This window comes from Pogona vitticeps, chromosome 3 (assembly GCF_051106095.1).
Source record: "Pogona vitticeps strain Pit_001003342236 chromosome 3, PviZW2.1, whole genome shotgun sequence".
NCBI lineage: Eukaryota > Metazoa > Chordata > Lepidosauria > Squamata > Agamidae > Pogona > Pogona vitticeps.
The window spans coordinates 29,178,588-29,201,549 of record NC_135785.1 but is presented as its reverse complement, the minus strand read 5'-3'; the positions used below and the strand labels follow the sequence as shown (position 1 = coordinate 29,201,549).

At 39.5% G+C, this 22,962-nt stretch overlaps 2 protein-coding genes across 7 annotated transcripts in view; one reads left to right on the top strand and one right to left on the bottom strand.

The window, feature by feature from the left end:
- The window catches only part of GYG1 (glycogenin 1), a 34,671-nt gene extending 23,021 nt beyond the window's left edge, over nt 1-11,650 (top strand). For 2 of the 5 annotated variants that reach the window (XM_072996068.2, XM_078389126.1), the window contains exons 5-7: nt 4,255-4,381; nt 7,857-8,076; nt 10,862-11,650. In XM_072996068.2, coding sequence (XP_072852169.1) covers nt 4,255-4,381; nt 7,857-8,076; nt 10,862-11,047 — 533 coding nt within the window. In that variant the 3' untranslated portion in view covers nt 11,048-11,650. Of the gene's footprint in view, nt 1-4,254; nt 4,382-7,832; nt 8,077-10,574; nt 10,626-10,861 lie in introns of all 5 variants that reach the window. The other 3 variants (XM_072996066.2, XM_072996065.2, XM_072996067.2) reach the window with 3 other exon arrangements.
- Nucleotides 11,651-12,785: 1,135 nt separating this feature from the next.
- Nucleotides 12,786-22,962, bottom strand: part of HLTF (helicase like transcription factor) — a 35,981-nt gene continuing 25,804 nt past the window's right edge. For both annotated transcript variants that reach the window (XM_020781857.3, XM_020781858.3), the window contains exons 21-25: nt 18,036-18,155; nt 16,289-16,401; nt 15,385-15,565; nt 14,591-14,671; nt 12,786-13,708 (exon numbers count right to left, since the gene is read on the bottom strand). In XM_020781857.3, the coding sequence (XP_020637516.3) occupies nt 13,568-13,708; nt 14,591-14,671; nt 15,385-15,565; nt 16,289-16,401; nt 18,036-18,155 (636 nt within the window). In that variant the 3' untranslated portion in view covers nt 12,786-13,567. The remainder of the gene's footprint in view (nt 13,709-14,590; nt 14,672-15,384; nt 15,566-16,288; nt 16,402-18,035; nt 18,156-22,962) is intronic.

The following is a 22,962-nucleotide window of genomic DNA, read 5'->3' as shown; positions in this document are numbered from 1 at the left end:
GGAGGGCCTGAGGGGCTTTAATCATGAAAAGGAACACCCCTGTGATGAATTAAAAATATATTTGCAGCACTTTGGGTGCAAAGTACAGATTAGCCAGGTGCTTAACCACTGCCAGATTCCATTCCTTTGGTAAGTCTTTGGATCCAAGTCAAATTGCAGGTGCAATTTAAGTCCGACTTCACAGCGAGTCCCACAACTTGAGTCCCCATCCTTGCCTTTCAGTCTAACCAATGGGCCCATGACATGTTGCATGTTTGGAGCAGTAAAGGTCCCACAGGGTATTGGTTTAAAGGCAGGGTGGGCTCTCTTGCAGAGGGGTCCAGGGGCGGCATGTAGCCATTCCAGCATCCCATCCGCACAATTATTTTCCTTTAAAAACTAAAATAAGCTCCTTTCCAACCTCTATTGGTCAGATAAATTTTTTCACTTGTAAGAAAAAAAATGGAGTGCGGTGTTTAGGGTTGCTGCTGATGCCCAAAAGATGGCAACATTTGTTGATTAAATGACACAAGTGGACTTTCTGATCAAAATACAAGTTAAAATTTGGGGCAGGGGAGCTATGAGGGGCACATTTGGACTACATGTGGCTTATGGGTTATGCTTTGTCCAGACATAGTTTAAGAAGCCATGCCCAAAGTCAGGCTACATTAGGTGATTGTGAGATTATTCTTTCTTGTACATTGTCCTTTTTAATTGTCAGCAAAAAGAAACTCTACTACATGTGACAGAATGTTGTCACAAAATACGCTTGGTATACAAAGCCTTTGGGAAAACCTGTGCTTTTCATGCTGGAGAAGGTAACTGTTTGTCAGAGAAACTGATGCAATATGGGATGAGACAGGAGCTTAAACCCAGTGGTTAGTCCTAGCTAGAGTGGAATATGTACTTAAGTCAATATTTGTGCAACTACTGATTCAGTGAGTCTACTCTAACTAGGACTTAGATGGAGTCCTCAAAAGCATCCATGATATTTGTAAACTACAACAAATACTACTAAATCACATATTCAGAAAACAAACTTAAACAACACAGCCAGATACAGTGGAGAAGTGTGTTGATTTTATGAGTACAGGAGAACAGCCTGACTGGGGCAGGTCCCGATGTTTTTATCCTTCTGTACCAGAAATGGGGAAGAATATAAAATATTTGTTAAATATTTGTTCCCTCATATCTGTGGGTTTGAGACCCCCATGAATATGAAGGAACAACTATTTACCTCTTTTTATTCGTCCTTTGTATTAAACAAACAAAAAACCATTCTGCCTGCCAGCAGCCAATCAGCTGATAGGCAGCCGCCGCTGCCACCCCGCAATCACCCAACCCCACAGCCTAACCTCCCACCCACTTCCTCTCCCTACCTTAGCCCTCCCCCACCGACACCCCCTTCCCATTAAAGAAACAACAAAAACCACCATTCTGCTTACCAGCCATCAATCAGCTGATCGGTGGCAGATAGGCAGCCAGCCACCCCAACAGCCTACCCCCACACCCTCTTCCCTATCTTAGCCCCCACCCCCCTCACACTGATACCCATTACCTTAATCACTGCTGCCAAGGGGGTGGCTGGCTGGCTGTGGGGTGGTTGCCTGTCGGCCTCTGTTCAGCTGATTGGTGGCCGGTAGGCAGAATGGGCTTCTGTGCTGTGTGGTAAACTCTCGTGGGGGGGACCCAATTTGTGGGTGAATAACTCAGATGTCCGATATCCAATCTTCACCAAAGTTGGCAGGCGTGTTGGGGAAAGACATAGGAAGCTCTGTTGTGATTCTGGATTCTCTAAGTACCTGGGGGGAGCTTTCCTGGGGGGACCCTCTTTGTGACTATATAACTTAGGGGTCTGTTATCCAACATTCACAATACTTTCAAGAGTCATAGAACAGCTTGTGATGAAGCTTCCTTGCAAATTTGGTGTCTCTAGCTGATTGGGGTCCAGTTTTATAGCTGTTTAAAGTGAAGACAGATCAATTTCTCGTCTCATCGAAGAATATTTGTATATGTTGATCCGTTAACCTTGATGAATCACAAATCAAAACGGATCACCATTTTTTTATTTGTCCCAATCTCTATTTTGCACCTATTCACTGCACTACTTAAAATCAAACCTTGGCTAAGCATAGCTGCATAGTTAAATTAGCTGCTACTTCCTATAAAATTCCCGTAGAAACTGGATAATAACACCATTGTGAGTGAAGTATTATGGCAATATCAGTTCTAATTATCTTGTGAGGGGGAGAATTCAAGGGATCTTTCTGTGTGCACAAAACATGCTACTAATATTTCTAACTTTGGAAATTATTTGTTATACATCAGCGTAGAAGCCAAAGACACTTGCTAAGAGGCTGCTCTTGCTGCTGAACTTGGTTACTTTTGAGAATATGTATTTGTCCCCTTAGAGGTACCAAGCAAAGAAGGAATGTAAAACCAAGCACCTATGTCAAACCGCAAGAGCTATTTAAGACTCTGCTTTTGAATCACTTGACTGTCTCTGCTGTAATTTAAGAATTGGCACTATTTAAACTGGCATAGACACTAGAAGGCTTGTAGTAAAAAGAACAGTGATTTCATTGTGTTTAGAACAAGCTTCACAACATTTTATGTTTTGTGCCTGCATTTAACTTATTTAGTTTTGACCTAATAAGTTAGTATTATATCCCATCTCCTAACCCCAGGTAGCATTTTGAATTTAACTGGAAGTAGAGACAGTATCAAAGAGCATATCCCAGCACGAACCATGGTCTATTTGAGGGGAAATCTTAAATAACATGAGTTTCAGCTGTGGTAGAAATTGAATTGGAACTGCTGTTAGAAACATGTATTGGCCCTGAGTGTTATTTTTCCTTCCATGGCTTCATAAGGACTTTATCAATAGCTAGATGTAAATCTAGAATACTAGCTTTGTACAGAATTTAGACTGAATAGAACTTCATAACACATTATGCAGTTACTTTGGATGCTTACAAAGCCAGTACTGTACAGTGTTCCAAGTTGCTTACTAAAAGTCTGAAAATCGTACCAGTTCAAATTCACCACTTGTGAAAAGAACCAAAGATATTTCAGGTAGAGTCACTTTCCTAGGACACTGAACCTCAAACACAGAGCAATTAGATATACCTCCTATTTAAAAAAAAACAAACAAACCAGAAATGAATACTGTATATTTCTTTTAAAGTAAGCATGAAACCTTTAATTTCGAAAATCAGAATTGTGTTGAGACTGCCTGACAAATATGACTAATAACCTGTTCTAATTCTGTGTCTGTTCAGCTTCTGATACTTTGTCCTATTGTGAATGAGATAGTAAATGAAAATCTGTTATTCTGCATTTTTTATTTAAAATATTTTGAAGGATGTAATAGTGTATCTAGGATACTTGATGTCTTGAAACTAAAGTGGATCTGAACGCTTGCAGATGCTATTTCAATTAAAATTAACTGCATGGGGGGTAGCACATCTGTTCCCCAATAATTCTGTAGCCTTCCTCTTGACAAGACGTCTCATGCAAAATCCTAACCCAAGAAGGCCATAAAACTATGTTTGTTACTTCATCCTTAACACTATCTGGGTTTTTTGTTTTTTTGTTTTTTGCTATCCAGTATCATCTTATGCTGGATGTACCGTTACGCTGTCCAGCCAAGCAACAATTCTGAATGCTTGAGAGTGTTCTGTTCTCTCTTGTGATTCATTAGGTGCACAGACCCAGGTCTGACAGTCAAGATCTGCTTGAGACTGTGAGGTTCTGCTAGAGTTTTATCTTGGTCTTCCCTGCAGAAAATGTTGGCTCACTTAGGCAATTGCAGCTTAGCTGCTTGGAGTTCTAAGTTCCAAAAGAATCCAGGAACCTATCAGTTGAGAAGCTCTGCTACTTTGACAATACTGTAGTGCGATTGTCTTACTTACTGCGCTTTATTTTCTGCTAGACTGACTTGAGTAGAAAAGGCCCAGTGACCTGAATTGTCACCATGCAACTTAATGTTGATTGCCTTATGAAACAACATAAAGGAACATGCTTGATAAGCAAGCAGTGTTCTAATGTTCAGCTTGTCAGACATATAACCCCTTCTCATGTCACTGGAGCAATTGCACTATGTAAAATGCTAATACTTTCAAAGCAGAAATACTAATCCATGAATCACCAGTACAGGCCTGGATGACAGGGTCCTGCATCTTGGTTAAAAAAGAGAAGAGCTGACAGTAGATTGTAGTAAAATTGCTTGATTATGATTTTTCATGATTCCTTACCATGTCTTGTTTCTTTTAGGTGGGGACCAGGGCTTGCTAAATGCTTTCTTCAGTAATTGGGCAACAACAGACATTAGCAAGCATCTGCCATTTATCTATAATTTAAGCAGTATCTCTATCTACTCCTATCTCCCAGCATTCAAAGCGTAAGTGGACAAGCCATGCAAATAGATAAACAGCGTAAGAGTAGCTGTCCATTAAATATATTTTTTTCTGTGTTCTTAATGTCTAAAAGGTATTTCCAAAATGGAGATGAGTCAGGGAAATTAAGCTTGCATTACTTGCTTTCTTGGGATTGCATTCAGTAAGAGCTGATATAATCTTAAGTGACTTTTAAAAGCAGTTCTAGTGACATGTTGGTGTGAGAAAAAACATGTAATAAGCTGCTTGTGGCTATACTTTATGAAGAGACATCAGCTTGCTCAGAATGAAATATCTAAACAATGTGTATTAGATCTGGAGACCAGCAGAAAGGAAGCATTTTCCTACTTTTCTGTCTTTTGGCAACTGTCTAAACTGACAGAGTTTGGAAAGCAGTAACTGGTTGCTTTGAAGGATTTCTTAAGATCCTCATTCACTGAAGCTATTGCAATGTGACTTTGTTACTTCCATGATATGGAATACTGGAATCCCTATGCTATGTGGGAATTGTCTGCGACATTACTTATTTCCATATTGCTCCCAAAATTGGAATCTGTGAGGTTCTGATATTATCCTTTGTATAGGAGCCTTGCCATCAATTCCTGTGCAGAAATGAGGTGTATGGTTAAAACAGCCTTGCTAGTCCCCAACTGTCTGAAGCATGACATATGTATGTACAGCACGAGTTCCATGTTTTCCCTTGTTGGGAAGGAAATGGCTTTAGCAAAATGTAGTGTTGAGTTGTCATCTCTCTGAACAAGCGAGTGGTTGAAAACAGAATACAGTGAGTCACCGTTGAAGATCCTGTACTGGCACTCGGGCACTTTTTCCTTTGAATAGACATGAAGACACAATGTAGTTGCAGACTGTACCAGTCATTCCCTGTTAGTAGACTTAATCCCTTTGTGGCAACAGTCGTGGAGCCGATGGGTTTTAGAGAAAGTATCTATAGTAGGTATGGGCAATTATGGCTCTCCAAATGGTAAGGAATTATGGGAATTGTGGTCTGAAACCATCTTGAGAGTCAGAGTTGCCTGCCCTGATGTATAGGATGTGTGTTTCCCTTTCCTGATATAGCCTAGCTGGCTACTTTTCATATTCAATAACTTTTGAATGGTTTTGTGTATTTCGTTTTTAAATTTTTGTTTGGGAGAATACAAGTAAAAGCAAATCTCTTGAGCCATGCCACTTATGTGTCCAGTAGTAAATGGAGAAATTGTGTGAACTAGTATCCAGGCAACAGAAGTAGAGTTTAATGGAGCAGCTAGTGTAAAGAGTGGTTTCAGTGGCTCAAGTTCAAACTATGTCTTGTGATCTGAGCATCATACGAGGTGGTGTCAAGTTAAAATTAGAACATTTATTTTTGGAAGTTTGTGCAAACGCGGTAGAAAGAGAATATCCGGCTCAGTGAATGGTATTGTGAAGCTTGTCCTTTGGCAGTAGAATTTCTATCAGCTTAAATTATCTGGAAGTTGAGTCATAGGATTTGGGCTTCTTTCCTATTAGGTTGAAACGTTTTGCTACTCATTGTGCAACATGGAAATCCTTTATTTCACTTGCTAAAGAAAGGTTTGAGGTCAGTTTTCATCGCTCTGATCAAGATGGTTCCTTTTTCTGTCCTCATAGTGGCTGAAAGCTGAGTCACTAGAATCTGGCAGCTTCAAAAGCTGAACACAAGGTGTCCTGAGGACAGAGAATTTAGGCTGTGCCAAAGAACTACAACTCATGGAATGAATTATATTTTAAACCCTGTTATGATACACATCTAGTATACTGTTTATTTAGAATGGAAAAAAGATTTACTGAAAGCAGGTGTGACTGCCAGCTCCAAGTTAAAAAAAATGCCTTTTGTATAGTGGTGTCAATGTCTCAAAGAAGTTCAAGTACTTGATATAGCTAATGCTACTCAATTGTTGTACAGCAAACCTGGAAGGAATGTTACTGAACAAATACATTCAACATATTCTAAGGTACACCAGATCCTATCGAATGAACGCAACAGCTCACTCCCATACAATGGTGATAGATCTGCGAGAAATAGCTTCCTTTCTGGTTTGATTTTACCCTTCACTGTTAAAAATTAGAAGGAATTAGGGGCAGCAATTTTTTTTAATGAATTAATTCCAGTATCTGTTACTAAATTCATGCCCCCGCCTTCTAAATCCAGTCCAGAACTCCTTCTACAAAACGGAGTACTGGTGATCATGATGGTAGCAAAAGGAATTGAGCAGTGGCTCATTAAAGTAGTTTTCTGTGTATTCAGTGCAGTCGGGTAGTACCAAAATGGGAGCGCTCTAAACTCTTGAAAGGATGAAAAGATGGAGATATTTTCTCATAAGTACAGTAAATATGAAATGTGCAGTCGGTGTCGTATCTAAGAATTCCTTCCGAACTTTGCTGTACATCATGACATACTAAAAGTTCAGAAGTAACTCAGAACACCAAGCTTATACAGTGCAGCTCAGGAGCCATGTTATTGACAAATGTCTATACAGTGGTGCCTTGCTTAGCGACATTAATCCGTTCTAGGAAAAACATTGCTAAGCGGTTTAATCACTAAGCGATTTTTAAAAGCCCATAGAAATGCATTAAAACGTGTTTAATGCGTTCCTATGGGCTTAAAAACTGACCTTATGTGAACATCCTCCATAGGGGCGGCCATTTTCGGTGCCTCTAAAGTGAGGCAAAACAGTGGGCAGCCATTTTGGAACCGCCGATCAGCTGTGCAAAAAGGGTTGCTTTGCCATGATCGCTTCCCCGCAATCATCGCAAAGCGATTTTTCCCCATAGGGTCCATCACTAAGCGATCGCTCTGGCGATGGCCAAAACCCCATCGCTAAGCGATTTCATCGCTCAACGGCGTGATCACTAAGCGAGGCACCATTGTACATATAGTTTCTTAGATTCCAGTAGTCCATTATATGGCAGATGTATTTTAAGTTACATGTACCTGACTGAAACAGTGGAGCAGCTGTTCCTTTGACCACTCTGAATAACTTTGTGCATGTATACATTATAGGGTAAGGCTGGAGAACCTGTGGCTCCCCACTTATTGGTGGACTATAAGTCTCATTTGCCCTTACCATTGGCTTTTCTAAGTCTACAGTACTAAGGTGTTCTGAGAGTTGTAGTAAAAAAAAAAACAACCTTTGCAGCACTCTGAACTTATTATCGGCTACAGACTTGAGTTCCTCTTGCATTATCTGCATGGTGAACTTCAAGTTAATTTCAAGTGGTGAAATACAGCTTTCATGCTAAGCAGATATAACTGGGTAATGGCCCTAATAGCTGTATCAAATCTCTATAGCGGTGGCCTTATTGCAAACTCCAGTCTTCAAAACAAAAGTGAGAGCAATTTTCTAGGAGCTAATTACCCTATTGGACTAGAAATAAGGAATGTTTGCTCTTGCATTGGGGAGCCATGGCTAAACACTGTGTTCTGCACCCATCCCTCAGGCAGACCTCTCCTTCTTCTGACAGGTTTGGGACAAATGCTAAGGTGGTGCACTTCCTGGGGAGGATGAAGCCATGGAACTACACATATGACTCCAAAGCCAAAAGCATCAAAGAAGATCCTCAAGATCCTACAATGGTCCATCCAGAGTTCCTCAATATGTGGTGGGAAACGTTTGTCACAAATGTTTTGCCATTACTACAGCAGCATGGTGCCATTAAAGATACAACTACTGGTATAAAGGCGGTATGTATTCTACATATTTTGAGCGCGTGTGGAGAGATAAAAGCTGTGTCCTTTGTTTACATGAAGCCATTATTTAGTTTAGTAGAATCAAACTGAATTCATCTGAAATGAGCATGATTACTACAAAAACAGCTTTCACTCCTGCACTAGCAGGGCTAATAAACAAGCTGACTAGTGAATTTGCAGTCAGCAGGATTAGTTCCCCTCTGCCCTGTATAGCACAGAGAGGCCTGGAGTTCTTAAGGGGTTGGTGGATCAGAGTGTTAAATTGTTTTATATGCAACACAGAATATGCAATAGGGCTTGAATTCATTTGTGAAAAGCATAGATGAAGAGGAGACATTTAATGGAGGCCACAATTCTGCCCCCCATCCCTCGGGTTTAGTCAAACCATACCTGCATTGTAGTTCTAAATACAGAAAAAAAGGACACAAGGTGGTTGTCGTCCCATTCATTGAATCCCTCCCTGACAGCATATTCTGACGTTTGCAAGCTCCACTTGTTTTTGTGGCTGCAAAAAAGTTTCTGGTAGAGATGGGGGGTATTTGTATACGAATATCCCATATCCCCGCAGAGGTGGTGTTAACAAGGGTCCAGCCCCATGAGGCCGGATGGTCCACTCACCAATCCGACATGGACCACGCGATTTGCCGATGGATCCGCAGCACGCAATCCGCTCACCACTCCTAGTGGGAGGCAGAAGGACAAGCCTCACTGCAAGATTGTAGCGAGCGGATTGCACAGTGCGGATCCATTGGTAGAATCGTGCGGTCCGTATCCATGGCAGATCTGAGTGGACCATCCAGCCTCAGGGGGGCTGGATCCTTGTTAACGCCCCCTGTGTGGGGATATTCCTATACAAATACCCTCATCTCTAGTTCCTAGCTTCATTTTAGAGAAAATTAGTGATGTCGGGTTTCCTCCTCAAATTGAATTGAGCTACTAGCAATTTGTTTTCAAAGAAACACAAAAGAAAAATATGGCAGTGGATGCAGCCTGTTATAAATTAACCCTGGTGGAGGGGTAGATCAGTCACTAGACCCACTGAAATTGCCCATTGCTTCTTTTACCCAAGTTCTTTTCCTCCAGTAAGATTTGTAAAAAATGTGGGGAAGACACTTAATTTACAAAGGGTAGGAATGTGGGATGAGAATAGTTGAGCACTCCCACTTCAATCAGACCATGTTGCATTTTACGAACTGCCTTGCTTGTCCCCATTTATATGAATTTGATTATATACATGCTGGGTCATGCTGCTGGAATGTCTACCTTAACTATAAGATTCAGTAAATCCAGATGCTCAAGCTAATGCTAGCCAGCATTTCTGTAGATATGAAGCACTGCATCTACGTGCATTAGTTTTTGAAGGGGAGTGGTGCCTAAAATGGCATCATGCTAATAATCCCATAATATACACACACATCCCTGAGTATTCAAAATTTGACTGTATTGTACACTGCTTGTGGACTGTTCTTCAGAATGAAATAGTGTGCAGAATGGTTGCAACCCACACCTTCATTCTGTAGAATAACTGAAAAGATCTCTTGAGGAATCTGAACGTGTTGATTAGTCTTCACAATCAGAAGTCTCAGCAAAATAATTGTTTGGCATGAATATTTGCAGATGACTGTGTAGCTAGCTTGCAGCGCCCCCTCTAATCATATATGCACTGTGTAATTTTGGTAATAATTATTTTATATTTGTTAGCAAGTTTAAGATCTAGTCCCAAGAGATTTTCTATAGCTGTCATCAACTGACCAAGGGATTCCTTACCTTCCTTTTAGCTGTAGCAAGTTTTCTAATTTTGTGTTTGTCAAGTTCTTTAAAAGCTTTCAGTGAAATTGACACATTGCTGTTAAATATTCAGGTCTGACAGGATTTGGAAGTAGACTAGAATGTGCACAAATGTGCGATGCGTGTCACAAACAGGTCTAAAGAGAATAACCAGAGTACTATCTTGAAGCCTCTCCCCTACTGTGAATAGTTCCTCTGCTGTCTCTAAACTTGAGTGGAGGACTTTGGCCTTCCATATGTTTTGGCCTTCAACTCCCATCAGCCCCCACCAGCATAGCCATGGAATAGAATTGTGAGAGTTGTATTTTAAATACATCTGTATGGCCAAATATTCTTCACCCCTGCTCCAGTCTCTTGGAACAGATTGAACAGTGGTGTTGCCGTCTTAAAAACTGCTTGTATCAAAACCAGAGAAAACATTAACCTAAGATACTTGGAACTAATCACTTCTGTTAGAACCACCATGATTCTCTTGCTCGTTTGGTCTTTTCTGTATCTAGCCAAAACGAGTTGGCTTTAGCTTTTCATGCACGCAATCCAATAATGCATGCAGTGCAACTTCAACCACTTAAGCTTGGTACATATATAGAAAACACAATACAGTAGTTAAGTTCTTAGACCTTTCTGAGAACAAAAGTATTGACCTGTTCTTGAGCTATGCTTTCTGTTGTCCCTATTTCATCTTTCTAATGAACTATTTTCAGCTATCGGGCTTGGTCTATACACTGGCTTTCTCTTGTGGCTTCTGTAGAGAGGTATGAAGAACTTAAACCTGTTGTTAACTACCTGTCTGCCATCTCATTGACTTAGACATGCTGGGTTTTTTTTCTTTTTCCTTTTTTTTCCAGCTTAAATTTTGTAAATGGTACTTGCTGCTTTGCATGGGAATCTCTCATTGGTTGTCCTACCCTCTGCACTGTTGCTTTATGCTTACCTGTTTTCCTACTGAGGCAGCAGTACCTCTCCCACTCACCTGTGCCCTTTTTTTTAGGAGGAGGTAACAGAGGCAGTGTCCCAACTTTCACTTTCGTCTACAGCACCACCACATTCACCGCCATCTCCACCACCTATGTCTTCAGAGGAGCGCAGAGAAAAATGGGAGCAGGGCCAGGCAGACTACATGGGAGCAGACAGCTTTGACAACATTAAGAAAAAGCTTGATACCTACCTCCAGTAGAAACACTTGTATCTGCTCAACAGACATCAGCAATACAAGGACTTTTCAGTGCTATAGCAACTAGGAAAGTCAGATAGGGTCAGTTAGTTAGCAGCTTTGCAACTGCTCAGCTGAAGGCAGTACACTGAAGGTAAGAACTGAGCAAAATCTGTTTGAGGTATGAATCCTTGTGCCAATCATGTGTCTCAACTATCAAATCCTTTTTGCACAAAACCTGATGAACATGCCTATAGAGAACTCATTGGGAACAGGACACCTGACTGGCCATTTAGACCTGTGCTTTATCTCTCCTTCCCTTCACTCCCAAACCATGTTTTGCTTGCTATGTTAAAAAAATAGCTAGATGTCAAGGCAGCTACAATGAAGGGGCCTTACACAAAGGACATGAAAAGAAGCAACACTGTAATGACATTGCCTTCCTGTCAGTTCCAGCCATATTGAAGATTCTGACCAGACTTCGATGCACAGCACCCACAGCATGGCAAAATGCTTTTGTTCAGTTCTGTGTACTTCTGGGACTAGTCAAAGGGAAAAAAACTTTTGAACTGTTACCTGTAAAATGGCACTCAAACTACAGAATAAAAATATATCATGGTAATAAAATCTATGGTACTCATCTTTTTCAAGTCCCACCTCAGATGTAGGTAGATGGTATCAACATAAATCCTCTCTGGCAGCTCTGAAAGTTTATGTTAAAAAACATTTACTGCAGGGCTGTTGAGATGCAAGGCTTCCATTCTGCTAAAAATTGCCTTTCTAGTGCTAAATGAGCTGTAATAGTGGGAATACATGTATTAATGGCATTTTATTTGCTTGTGTGAGTCATAAAATGCTGTTTTGAATTTTAAGCATGACTGAGAAATATGCAGCAGAGGTTCTGTTAGCAGGACACTAATCTAAAAGCATCTCTAGCTATTACCACTTAACTTTTCCTCATTGCTTGGTAGGTAACTAGCCAGTAAACAGTGTTGTTTGCTTGAGGAACAACCATCCTTCACCATAAAATAGTATGGCACACGTTTTTGATTATATTAATATAAGCATGGGTCAGAACAAGATAGGTATGTATGCATTTTACCTAGGCTTTTCTCCCTGACTGGCCTGCTCACAGTCAAAAGTAGCGGTGAGTGGGGCACACACTTCATAGCATTAGCAAGACATCCTGCTACAATCCTATATGCTGACGGAAAAACAAATGTCATGTTGCCAGAAAGGCAGCTACTATTTTAGCTGAAGTCTCACTGCCTAATAACTGTGTTGTATGTCAAGTGTAGAAGTTTAGGAGTACTCTTAAACACATTTCTCCCAAATGTTAGGAACAGAGACATTTGCATCCTAACATTTGGATTTTCAGCATATTATCTATAATGCCAAAACCTATAATAGGCAAACAAAATTATCCATCACAACATGGAATGCAACCAGACTATTTGGACAAAATGGCAGGAGAAATGTGGTACTGACAATTAAAATCTAATAAAACTAGGTTTTGGTACTTTTAAACAGCCTATTTTTCAAGGAAGAATAGAAGCAGAGTTATTACCTAGGAAATTTGAGCTTGCAACTGCCCCCTCCAAGATGATCAGATTTAATGTTAAGCCTAAAGGTAGGTATATTTATTACTGGCAGCGAAACGGGGAAGAGGGGTGGATATTCAGTGCAGTATCTGGCCAGAATTTTTCACAAGTTATTTACTCAAGAAACTAGAACCACAGAAAGTTTCAGTTAGAATACCAGCTTCCAGATAAACCACAATTTTATTTACCTAGAAATAAAACTTTCACAAAATTACTGAGGTTTTACTATTTCAGCAATGTGATTTTTCCACCACAGTAACAGAACAGAGGCAGTATTAATCAAAACAAAAGTTCACTTGAGTAGTAAAAACTGATCAGATTTCAGGCAGAGAATCCTCACTTAACTACTCCCATTCAAGATGAGATGTTTTGGTTCCACAAGTACTTTGCCTACAAAGAGTCACTGTGTGGTCTCATACAAATTCCAGCTATACAGTGTGGTGCAAACCATGGAGTATCAGAAAAGGAACTCGAATAAAAAGACTAGATTCGCAGACCTTGTTGAACTAAAAACAAAATGTTGTGCCATTAAATGTAGTATAGATGGAAGAATAGGGCAACTCGGTTCTTATCCCATGTGCTCTGCCCTCTTAGAAAACTTTGCTGTGACTATAGACACTACAAAACTGAGATCACCCGCTTCACTACAGAAAAGCATGCTAATATTGCTGTTAATGCTCTAAATATTTCAATTACATGGGATATTGTTTGCTAAAGTGTTACTGTATTTCTCGGCATTGCTTTGTTGAGAATGATATTCAGAAGCTTTTTGTACACTAAACCTAACATAAAATATAAGGGTACTAGTTCAGTTTGAAAACTGATGCATAATGGTTTCAAGTCATGCTTCTGAAGTCCATAATGCAGAGTCCAGGATATCTGCGCTTACTTAATAGGTACAGTCAAATTGCAGTGAAGTGGGACTTGGTAATAACATATCAAATTATAAATCCATCAGAGTCTTAATGTCATTAATTTTTGTTTCACTAGACGTTTTTTTTGTTCCAAAGGCTCCAGCCGCAAGTTCTCTCTTCTTGTCCTGGATTTTCAGCATATTTTCTTCCACAGAGTTCTTCACAATGAACTAATGCCATTTTTAAAGGGTAAAAGATATAAGCAAACAATGTTATATGTAATAGTACCCTGTTTCCCTGAAAATAAGCCCTAGTATGATTTTTCAGGTTGCTCGTAATATAAGCTCTACTCTAAAAATAAGCCCCAGTTAAGTGAAACCCCGCCCTCCATCACTGGGCAGCAACCAGAAGACGATGACATGACTGTATTTGAATAAATGTAGATTGTTGTACACGAAAAAAATAAAACATTCCCTGAAAATAAGCCCTAGAGCTTTTCTTTGAAGCAAAATTAATATAAGACCCTATCACATTTTTGGGAAAACATGGTATGCAACTGTACCTATTTACAACATTTCAACATGAAGATCCTTCAAGAAATAAAACCCATAAATGTGGAATCATAGTAAACAATGGCTGAAATACAGTAGGTGCAACTATGCCACATCTGTGATGACTTCACCTACGCTTATATTTTCAAATACTGCACTTCTTGAAAATAAAGCTTTCCCTTAAATCAGCACCTTATCTCTGTATCACAATATATGCATAGAAAAAGTATTCTATTTGGCTGATTATCTAAAACCATGCTTCCTGCTCAAAAGCTAAGCATTGAAAAAAACAACAACTCCCAATCACTTGATTCAGGAAAGCTAAGCAGAATTCAGTCACTGCTTCCCTTTTTGCCATCAAACAGCTGAATGTTAGAATGTCATTGTTTAAAAAGAGTTTTGCCCACATGCAGTCAGCCAAAGCAGAAGCCAGATGCTTTGGAGTAAGAATGAGCAAATTTGCACATGGTATCAAAGCTGTCTATAGGTATGTTAATACTCTGAAGCTGCATTTACACCACCAATCCTTCTTATCAGTGCTTAAAAGAACTGCCAGCTCACCTTGGTGATGATAACGTCCTGCTTTTGTCCAAGTCTGTGACATCTATCAAAGCACTGTTCCTCTGCAGCAGGATTCCAAGCCTTATGAAAAACAATACTTTCAAAGCTGAGATTCTTAAATTACATCACTACAGTCCTGTGAAAGAGGACTTGAATTTTTTAATATAATGAAGTGGCATCAGAAGTCACCTATGATAAATCTTGAGGTTTGTTTTCTTTTAGATAGCTCTACAGGTAGCAAGTACTGTTTATTTTGCTGCAACTGATGCAGCACTGCAGTACACCACTACCTAGTTTGGGATTAATATTATTTGTCTGGTCATGTATGAGTTCCCAGAAGTAAACATTTTCTATTGCTGATATAAGCTTTTCTGATCACAGATAAAGCTATGTTACAGAAAGCCACGAAATAAATAATATGTGACTCTGGTGCAGTCTCTCAATCAGAGGAAAAAGTTTATGCTCTTGTAAACCACAAAACTTGCATATAAATAGAAATTTCTTTAGCCTTCTCTATCATCTTGAGAAGAAGAAAACTAAAGCATGTTCAGAAGGCTGAACTCATGGTTGCCTGAATAGAGCTTCTGTGTACTCAAGATTAGGTGTCGAAGGCAATCAATACAGACTGCATATTAGCAAATTTTCTACAGGTTTTTCTATCATGAAAACAGAAGCTAGAACTTCTGTAGCTACAAGAAGCCTTAAAGAATTATATTCCCTTCTTAAGATTTCTAGGATATGTTGTACAGGCCATCAAAAATCAACATTGATCAAATAAATGAGTTTATACTTACGGGATCCATTAAAAATACCCGTGAAGCTGCTGTCAGATTCAAACCAACGCCACCAGCTTTCAAAGATAATAACATGACTGTTGGGGACCCTGGTTCTTCACTTTGGAATTGCTGAATTGCCTCAACTCTCTTTTTCTGAGCCATGGATCCATCTAACCGGGTGAAGGCAAACCCAGATTCTCTGAAACACAAAAAGTAACAAATTGTGCAGCAGTCGAACTATTAAGTTTCCTGATAGTTAGAATGGACTTATCATTTGTTAGGCTTGAAAAATTTATGTTCTGAGCAAAACTGCAGCTATATAGCATTACAAATAATATTTATATTTTTCAACCTTTTCCTTGCTTCCCCCCCCATTTTTTCTATTTTCTTAACAATCCAACATAAAACAAAAGTATTTTTCATATCTTAAAACATAAAGTCTACACAAGTCAAAAACAAACTTAAGCAATATTAGTGTACCCACCACCCTGACCAGTAGATATATATATATTTTATATTGTTGTTATGATGCCTCATAACTCTTCCAGAATAACATCTCAAGTTTAGGGAAAGAACCTTCACCTTTCTTTTAACACATGATTCAAAGTCTTGCCAGATTTCAACAAACTTACTCTCTTTTAACAACCCCTTTTTAAAATTTATATCCCATGTCAACTTATTGCAGCTATTTCACTGTACCATTTAGTTAACTGATATGTATGTATGGGATATATATATACATATATACACATACATACACGCACACACATGCTCTCTCTCCAATTTCCAATTTCTAACAATCACCAGTTTGGCAGCCATTACCATAGTAATAATTAATCATTTTTAGCCCACTCCTTTTTCTGGGTTGACAAGCCTATTTTTAGTAAATGTGTACTTTATTCAAGTATACAAGTCAACTTACTTTAGTGGAATCTCTATCAGAGACAGGAATTTTGTGAATTGAGAAACGATTAAACTCTTGGTAGCTGGATTTTGCTTCCTTAGTTTTATCAAAGCATGCATTAGTGCATTGATCTGAAACAAAAGAAGTTATTTTGTTTTACAAGCCATAAACACTGGTTCTACTGTGCATCAAAAATTCTTGCCCTTAAAAAGATGGGTCAACCAGTCAACCAGAAATTTGTATCAATATACACAAAGATGGGGAAGTAAAGAAAACTAGTTTCAGTTAAGAGAGAATTATTCCTATGGAGATCTAAAACTGCAGCCCAGAGACGCAAACAAGACTTCTGGCACGTACAATTTATGCAGTATATTTTCTTTAGGAAGCAGCACCTCAAGCATACTAATAGCCAAAATCCTTTTGAGCAGTATCCACTTGCACAATTGGAAGGACTTCGTTGGCACATTGCCACTGAATAAAGGATTCCTTTTGTAATTTCAAGTTTTTTTCACACACATTCTTGTGTGTGAACTGTGCTAATTGAACATGTAATTTTTCAGAATTCACAAATTTAAATGTGGAGTATTTTCCACTGATGTGATTTCTTCTGGTTGACTTCTCACCATCTCTTTGCTTTTGTATCCAGATTGCCTTTCCATGGTTGAGACCAAAAGGAGGAATGAATGAATCATTAAAGAAGAAACCACACACAACTCAGAAACAGCATAGATTCTCCCTCTGTTCAGCAAAAGTGACTGATTCAGATTGTGCCAAATTTATTGAAAGTTCAATGTGGCATATTAAAAGAAATTAGTCTAGATACCGTGCGATAAGAATCTAAAGCGTGGTGTTTAAATGCCCATGAGAGGCTGTAGTTCCACAAGTCAGCAGAGGAGATAAAAAGTAATAAAACACTTTTTACTCCAAGCTGAAAACAGAGGATTGGTAAGGCAGGCCAAACAGCTGTCCCACCCTCTTTGTGTCACACCCTGAATAGCGAGGTCTGCTACATAAATTTGGTGGGTTTAATGTTAATTAGTGTAGAGTTTATTCACTATAAATCCCAGGATTGGTAGCCCCCAAATAGCTTGAAGCGTTCAACTTAAGAATCTGCAGTTCCGTACCAGTGTTTTTCAACGTTATATGTATGCCCATTTTCAGTAAACAAAAATCTCCCAAACCTACCTTGTCCAATAATTTCATTTGAAATTTCAAACACTGCCACTTTTGGAGGGAAAGATATTGGTGAGTGCTTCCCCTTCCCCTAATCATTCTTCCTCTTTCAAGCACTACTGAAGGAAAAACTTAGCATTTTAGAGTGGAGCAGTAGCTTCCACGAAGAGAACATTAAGGGAAGTACAGGGTTGTACCTGCAACTCATAAACCACACATTACAGTTTGTACAAAAGCTAAGGGAAAAACAACAGGACCACAATTCATGTCACAGGATGAGGCAATAAGCTACTTGCTAAGCAAGAGACATAACAGGTTTTCCCTGCATTGTCCAAATTTTTAAAAAATATACTACTGAATATGCATTTTGAAACTACAGATGTGTCTCCTGAAATTCTTATATAGCCCAGTGGAGTAGTATGGCCCACTGGTTAAGAGCACCATTCTAGGCTACTAGTTATAATTCAAGCAGACACTACATTCATTTGCAGTTTTAAGACTTTGTCACATTTCTTCCCTTAGTTATCATTAAGAGCATATTCTTCAGATGAAGCACTGAGCCAAAAAGAAAAAGTTCAAATCTTGCACTTACCTTTGAACTTGGTACCCATTCTTTGTCAGTCTTTTTTCCACTATCAGATTCCTCTAAAGGACATTCTACCAAATGCTCTAATCCAATCTCTTTTCTGCAAAGAGGACATTTAGCACTGGCCTGGAAAATAACAGTGTGGAGATTATTTCTTCTGAAATAATACCTTGCCATTTGGCAAGCTATACTTAAATGCTAAATACATTTTGAACACATAAAATACTTGTATGCTTCCCTGAGTAGTTATCTGAATTTTCCCCGCAAGGAGCCAACCTATAGCGTCAGGAGGAACAACATTTGCCATACAATAACCCACCAAGTAAACACTAATATTAATGATTATATGCCATCAAGTCAATTATCCCTTATGGTGACCCTTTTCAGGATGTGCTAGGCAGAAAGTTTACCATTCCCCTCTTCTCGGGGCACCCTGAGACTGTGCAGCTTGCCCAAGGCAACACAGGCTGGCTCTTCTGCCAGGGCCACAGTGGGGCACTGAACTCTCAAACCTCTGACTCCACAGCCAGATGTCTAACGCACTAAGCTATGTGAACACTGCAGAGGGACAAACCATTAAAATATGTTACCATTCAACACACCACCCAAGTAAAACAGGGTCTTATATTAATTTTTGCTCCAAAAACACATTAGGGCTTATTTTCGGGGGATGTTTTTTGTTTATGTAAAATAATCTACATTTCCTTAAATACAGTCATGTCATTTGCTGGTTGCTGCACAAGGCTGCCCAATGGTGGAGGGTGGAGTTTCACTTAACTATAGCTTATTTTTGGAGTAGGACTTATATTACAAGCATCCTGAAAAATAATCATACTAGAACTTATTTTCAGGTTAGGTCTTATTTTTGGGGAAACAGGGTAGCTCCAACAAAGTTTGGCTATTAGCATTTTTGTTTTGCTAAATCCACACAAATACCATATGGCGACGCAACCCTATGAATTAATGATAAGATATTTTGGAGATCATTAACAGTCCTGTTCAAGTCCTGTAAAGTAAAAGCTGCGGTTTCCTTTATCACGCTTTCTGCAATATATCTTATTTTATCATAATGGCCAGAATTTTGCTACTTCCACCCATCTATTTGAATGGTAAGTCACGGCTATTTAAGAACTCAAGAGATTTCTTGCTTCTTCAAATAAATCTGTTTTTCTGTTCTGTCCTTCCCTTCTATTTCTTTGCACTGATTACTGTAACAAATCTCATTGTCCCTACATGCCAGATGATAAAAAGTTGCATTTAGGATTCTGACACTGTTTATGTCCTTTTATTTTTGCTTCTTGTCTCACATTAGCAGATTTTTAGCATTTCATCAGTCATCCAATGAAGCTTTTCTTTTCTTTGACAGGAATTGTCTCTTGATTCTTACCTGACAATATCTCTGGTTTCAATTCAGTTCTTCTGGCTCAGTCAACTGAGTTTAGTAATATAACCTCTTCTTTATATAATCTTTAAATTCTTCAATTCTGATACTATATTTGTTAGTATCAAAAATTAGAGCAATCATGAACACTAACAGTTCATGGTTTTGTTTTTGAAGAGAAAGTTTTTCCATCTTGTTACAATTGTGTAGCTTTTTATTTGTCCACCGACTATCTTCTGACGTCCATGTGTACAACTCTCTGGTCGGTTATCTGATGTATTTGCAATAAACAAATTGTTGGCTTCAAAATATTCTGAGTTGCTCTCCTTTTATGCCAACTTCTCCCACAATGTTTGGTTCTGCTTCATTTCCTAATGTTGCTTTCTATTCATGTTTTGCTGGTGTGATAAATTTTCTCCTGGACATGAATAAAAGCTTTTGATTTCTTCTGTAATGCTAACAAACTTTTCCTTTATGATACTCCAACTTTTTAAAAAATATACCACCTAATAGTGCTTACAGCACTCTCTAGGCACTTTACAATTTCATTAAGCAGGCTACACATTTCGCCATTCCCCATCAAGCTGGGTACTCAATTTACTGGTCTCAGAAGGATGGAAGTGAATCTCAAGCTGGCTACCTGGACTGAAAACAAATTGTGAGCAGAATTTTGGCTACAGTACTGCAGTTTAACCACTGTGCCACAGGGCTCTTTCTATATAGCACATCTTGTCTCACTATTGCAACCACATAATTGCTTCTGACTGTCTTGAAAGGAGAGCACTCTATCAATTGAACATTTCCTAATTCAGTATGTTTTAGTTTGCTCACCCCAATATCATTTTTCAACAACCCATTGTATTACTATTTTAAACCCGACTCCTGTAGCTAACATTCCAAGTTCAAATTCTACATATCATGCAGCACTTGCTTTCCCTTTTGCCTCTGTGCACATTGGCAACTAGATGTTTCATCCGATCTAGTTGTTTCATTCGCCACTGTAATATTCAGACCTATCCTCTTGTCTTTTCCCAGGATTAAATGCCTTCTGACCAAAGAGGCTCATCTCCTAGCATTGTTGTTGTTTAGTTGCTAAGTCGTGTCTGACTCTTCGTGACCCCATGGACCAGAGCACGCCAGGCCCTCCTGTCTTCCACTGCCTCCTGGCATGTTCGTAGCTTTGATACACTGTCCAACCATTTCATCCTCCGTCTTCCTCTTCTCCTCTTCCTTTCACATTTTTCCAGCATCAGGGTCTTGTCCAGGGAATCTTCTCTTCTCATCAGATGGCCAAAGTATTGGAGCTTCAGCTTCAGGATCTGTCCTTCCAGTGAGCACTCAGGGTTGATTTCCTTCAGAATGGATAGGTTTGATCTCCTTGCAGTCCAGGAGACTCTCAACAGTCTCCTCCAGCACTACAGTTCAAAAGCATCAATTCTTCAGCGGTCAGCCTTATGATCCAGCTCTCACTTCCCTACATAGCTACTGGAAAAAACATAGCTTTGACTATGCGGACCTTTGTCGGCAAGGTGATGTCTCTGCTTCTTAAGATGCTGTCTAGATTTGTCATCGCTTTCCTCCCAAGAAGGAGTCTTTTAATTTCGTGGCTGCAGTAATTTTCTTTGCAGCATCGGACTTTCCTTTCACTTTCACGCATGTCCACAGCTGAGCATTCTTTCGCCTTTGGCCCAACCACTTAATTAGCTCTGGAGCTACTTGTCCTTGTCCTCTGCTCTTCCTCAGTAGCATGTTGGATGTATTCTGACCTGAGGGGCTCATCTGTCAGCATCATATCTTTTAGCCTTTTGTTTCTGTCCATGGAGTTTTCTTGGCAAAGATACTGGCGTGGCTTGCCAGTTCCTGCTCCAGGTGGGTTGTGTTTAGTCAGAACTCTCCACTATGACCTGTCCGTCTTGGGTGTCCCTGCACAGCGTAGCCCATAGCTTCTCTGAATTACTCAAGCTCCTTCGTCACAACAAGACAGCAATCCTTGAAGGGACTCCTAGGGGCTCCTGTTTTATTTGGGACAGTCTCATACAGTCTGGGACATGGTGGCACTGTGGATTAAACCACAGAAGCCTCTGTGCTGCAAGTCGGAAGACCAACAGTCGTAAGATCAAATCCAAGCCATGGACTGAGCTCCCATTGCTTGTCCCAGCTCCTGCCAACCTAGCAGTTTGAAAGCATACAAATACGAGTAGATAAATAGGTACCACCACGGTGGGAAGGTACCAGCATTCCGTGTCTAGTCTTGCTGGCCACATGACCAAGGAAACTGTCTACAGACAAACACTAGGTGTATGGCTTGGAAACGGGGATGAGCACCGCCCCCTAGAGTCAGACACGACTGGACTAAATGTCAAGGGGAACCTTTACCATACAGTTTAAAGTATACTATTCAGAGTTCCATTTGCCACTGCTGCTTTCTGCACGATATTGATAAGAGATCAGCCTGAGTATCATTGCCACTGTCTCTTAAAAGACCCTGTCACCCTCCATTAACACTGCTACTCAATACTTCCCACTCAAAAATTTCTCCATCCCATCAACAGAACTATAAATTCTCTTGTTTTTTCCACTGTTAATTCCTGAAGATGGCAGATACATATCAGCCTCCAACATCAACTTTAAACATTTTGTCTTGGATTATCTTGCTAGGAGTATGGACTGTAATGGAATCTAGCTTCATGACTGCTTTGCTGTTTCCCTGACACACTCAAATCTCCTCACCACATTAAGGTGTACACCCCAGAAGGGTGAAATGTTGCTGACTCTCTCCCTCTCTCACACACACACATACACACACACACACGAACACATATAAAGCCAAATTTTAAGTACTTTTTATACACACACACACACCTCTGTGTGTGTGTGTGTGTGTGTGTGTGTGTGTGTGTGTGTGTATGTGTGTGCGCGCGCGCGCGCACTCGCATGGACATAATCATATATATTTTTCAGTGTGCTTGAAATGTGTGTTCCCACAGAGAGTTCCCATAGTTTGAGCAGAGATTTGTCTTAGTCTATCACTGTTTACTATAACACCCTGGGCACACCAGAAATTACACATTTTAATCTGCTAAGAATGGGATGATCCCCATTTTTCTAGTGGCATGCTGTTGCCTCCCAGGACACATTTTGATTTTATTACTCTACAAAAGTTCTACAAGTTGTACAAGTTCTACAAAAGTCTGTTTATATAATGACAGAACAAAAAGCCTCTTCCTTCAACTACAAAATAAGGAACTCACATTTAATTATTTGCTGAACAATAAATTAACTGGGATAGCTGAGTTTTTTTAAAAGGTAACTGGAACATAAATGTGACTGGAGAACACTACCTAAATTTAGGTGAATCAGTATTGTAGAATACAGAGAGACTTAGACCAGGGATAGACAATTTGGTAATCACTAGTAGTTTTGGATTACATTTTCAAAAGCCAAGCCAACATATCATTGCCTAAAATTTCTAAAGTTGCAACTAAAACACAGCAATGATGTTAGTACTTCTATGTGGTTTTTATACAAATGTTAGCAAGCAGGTATCTTCCA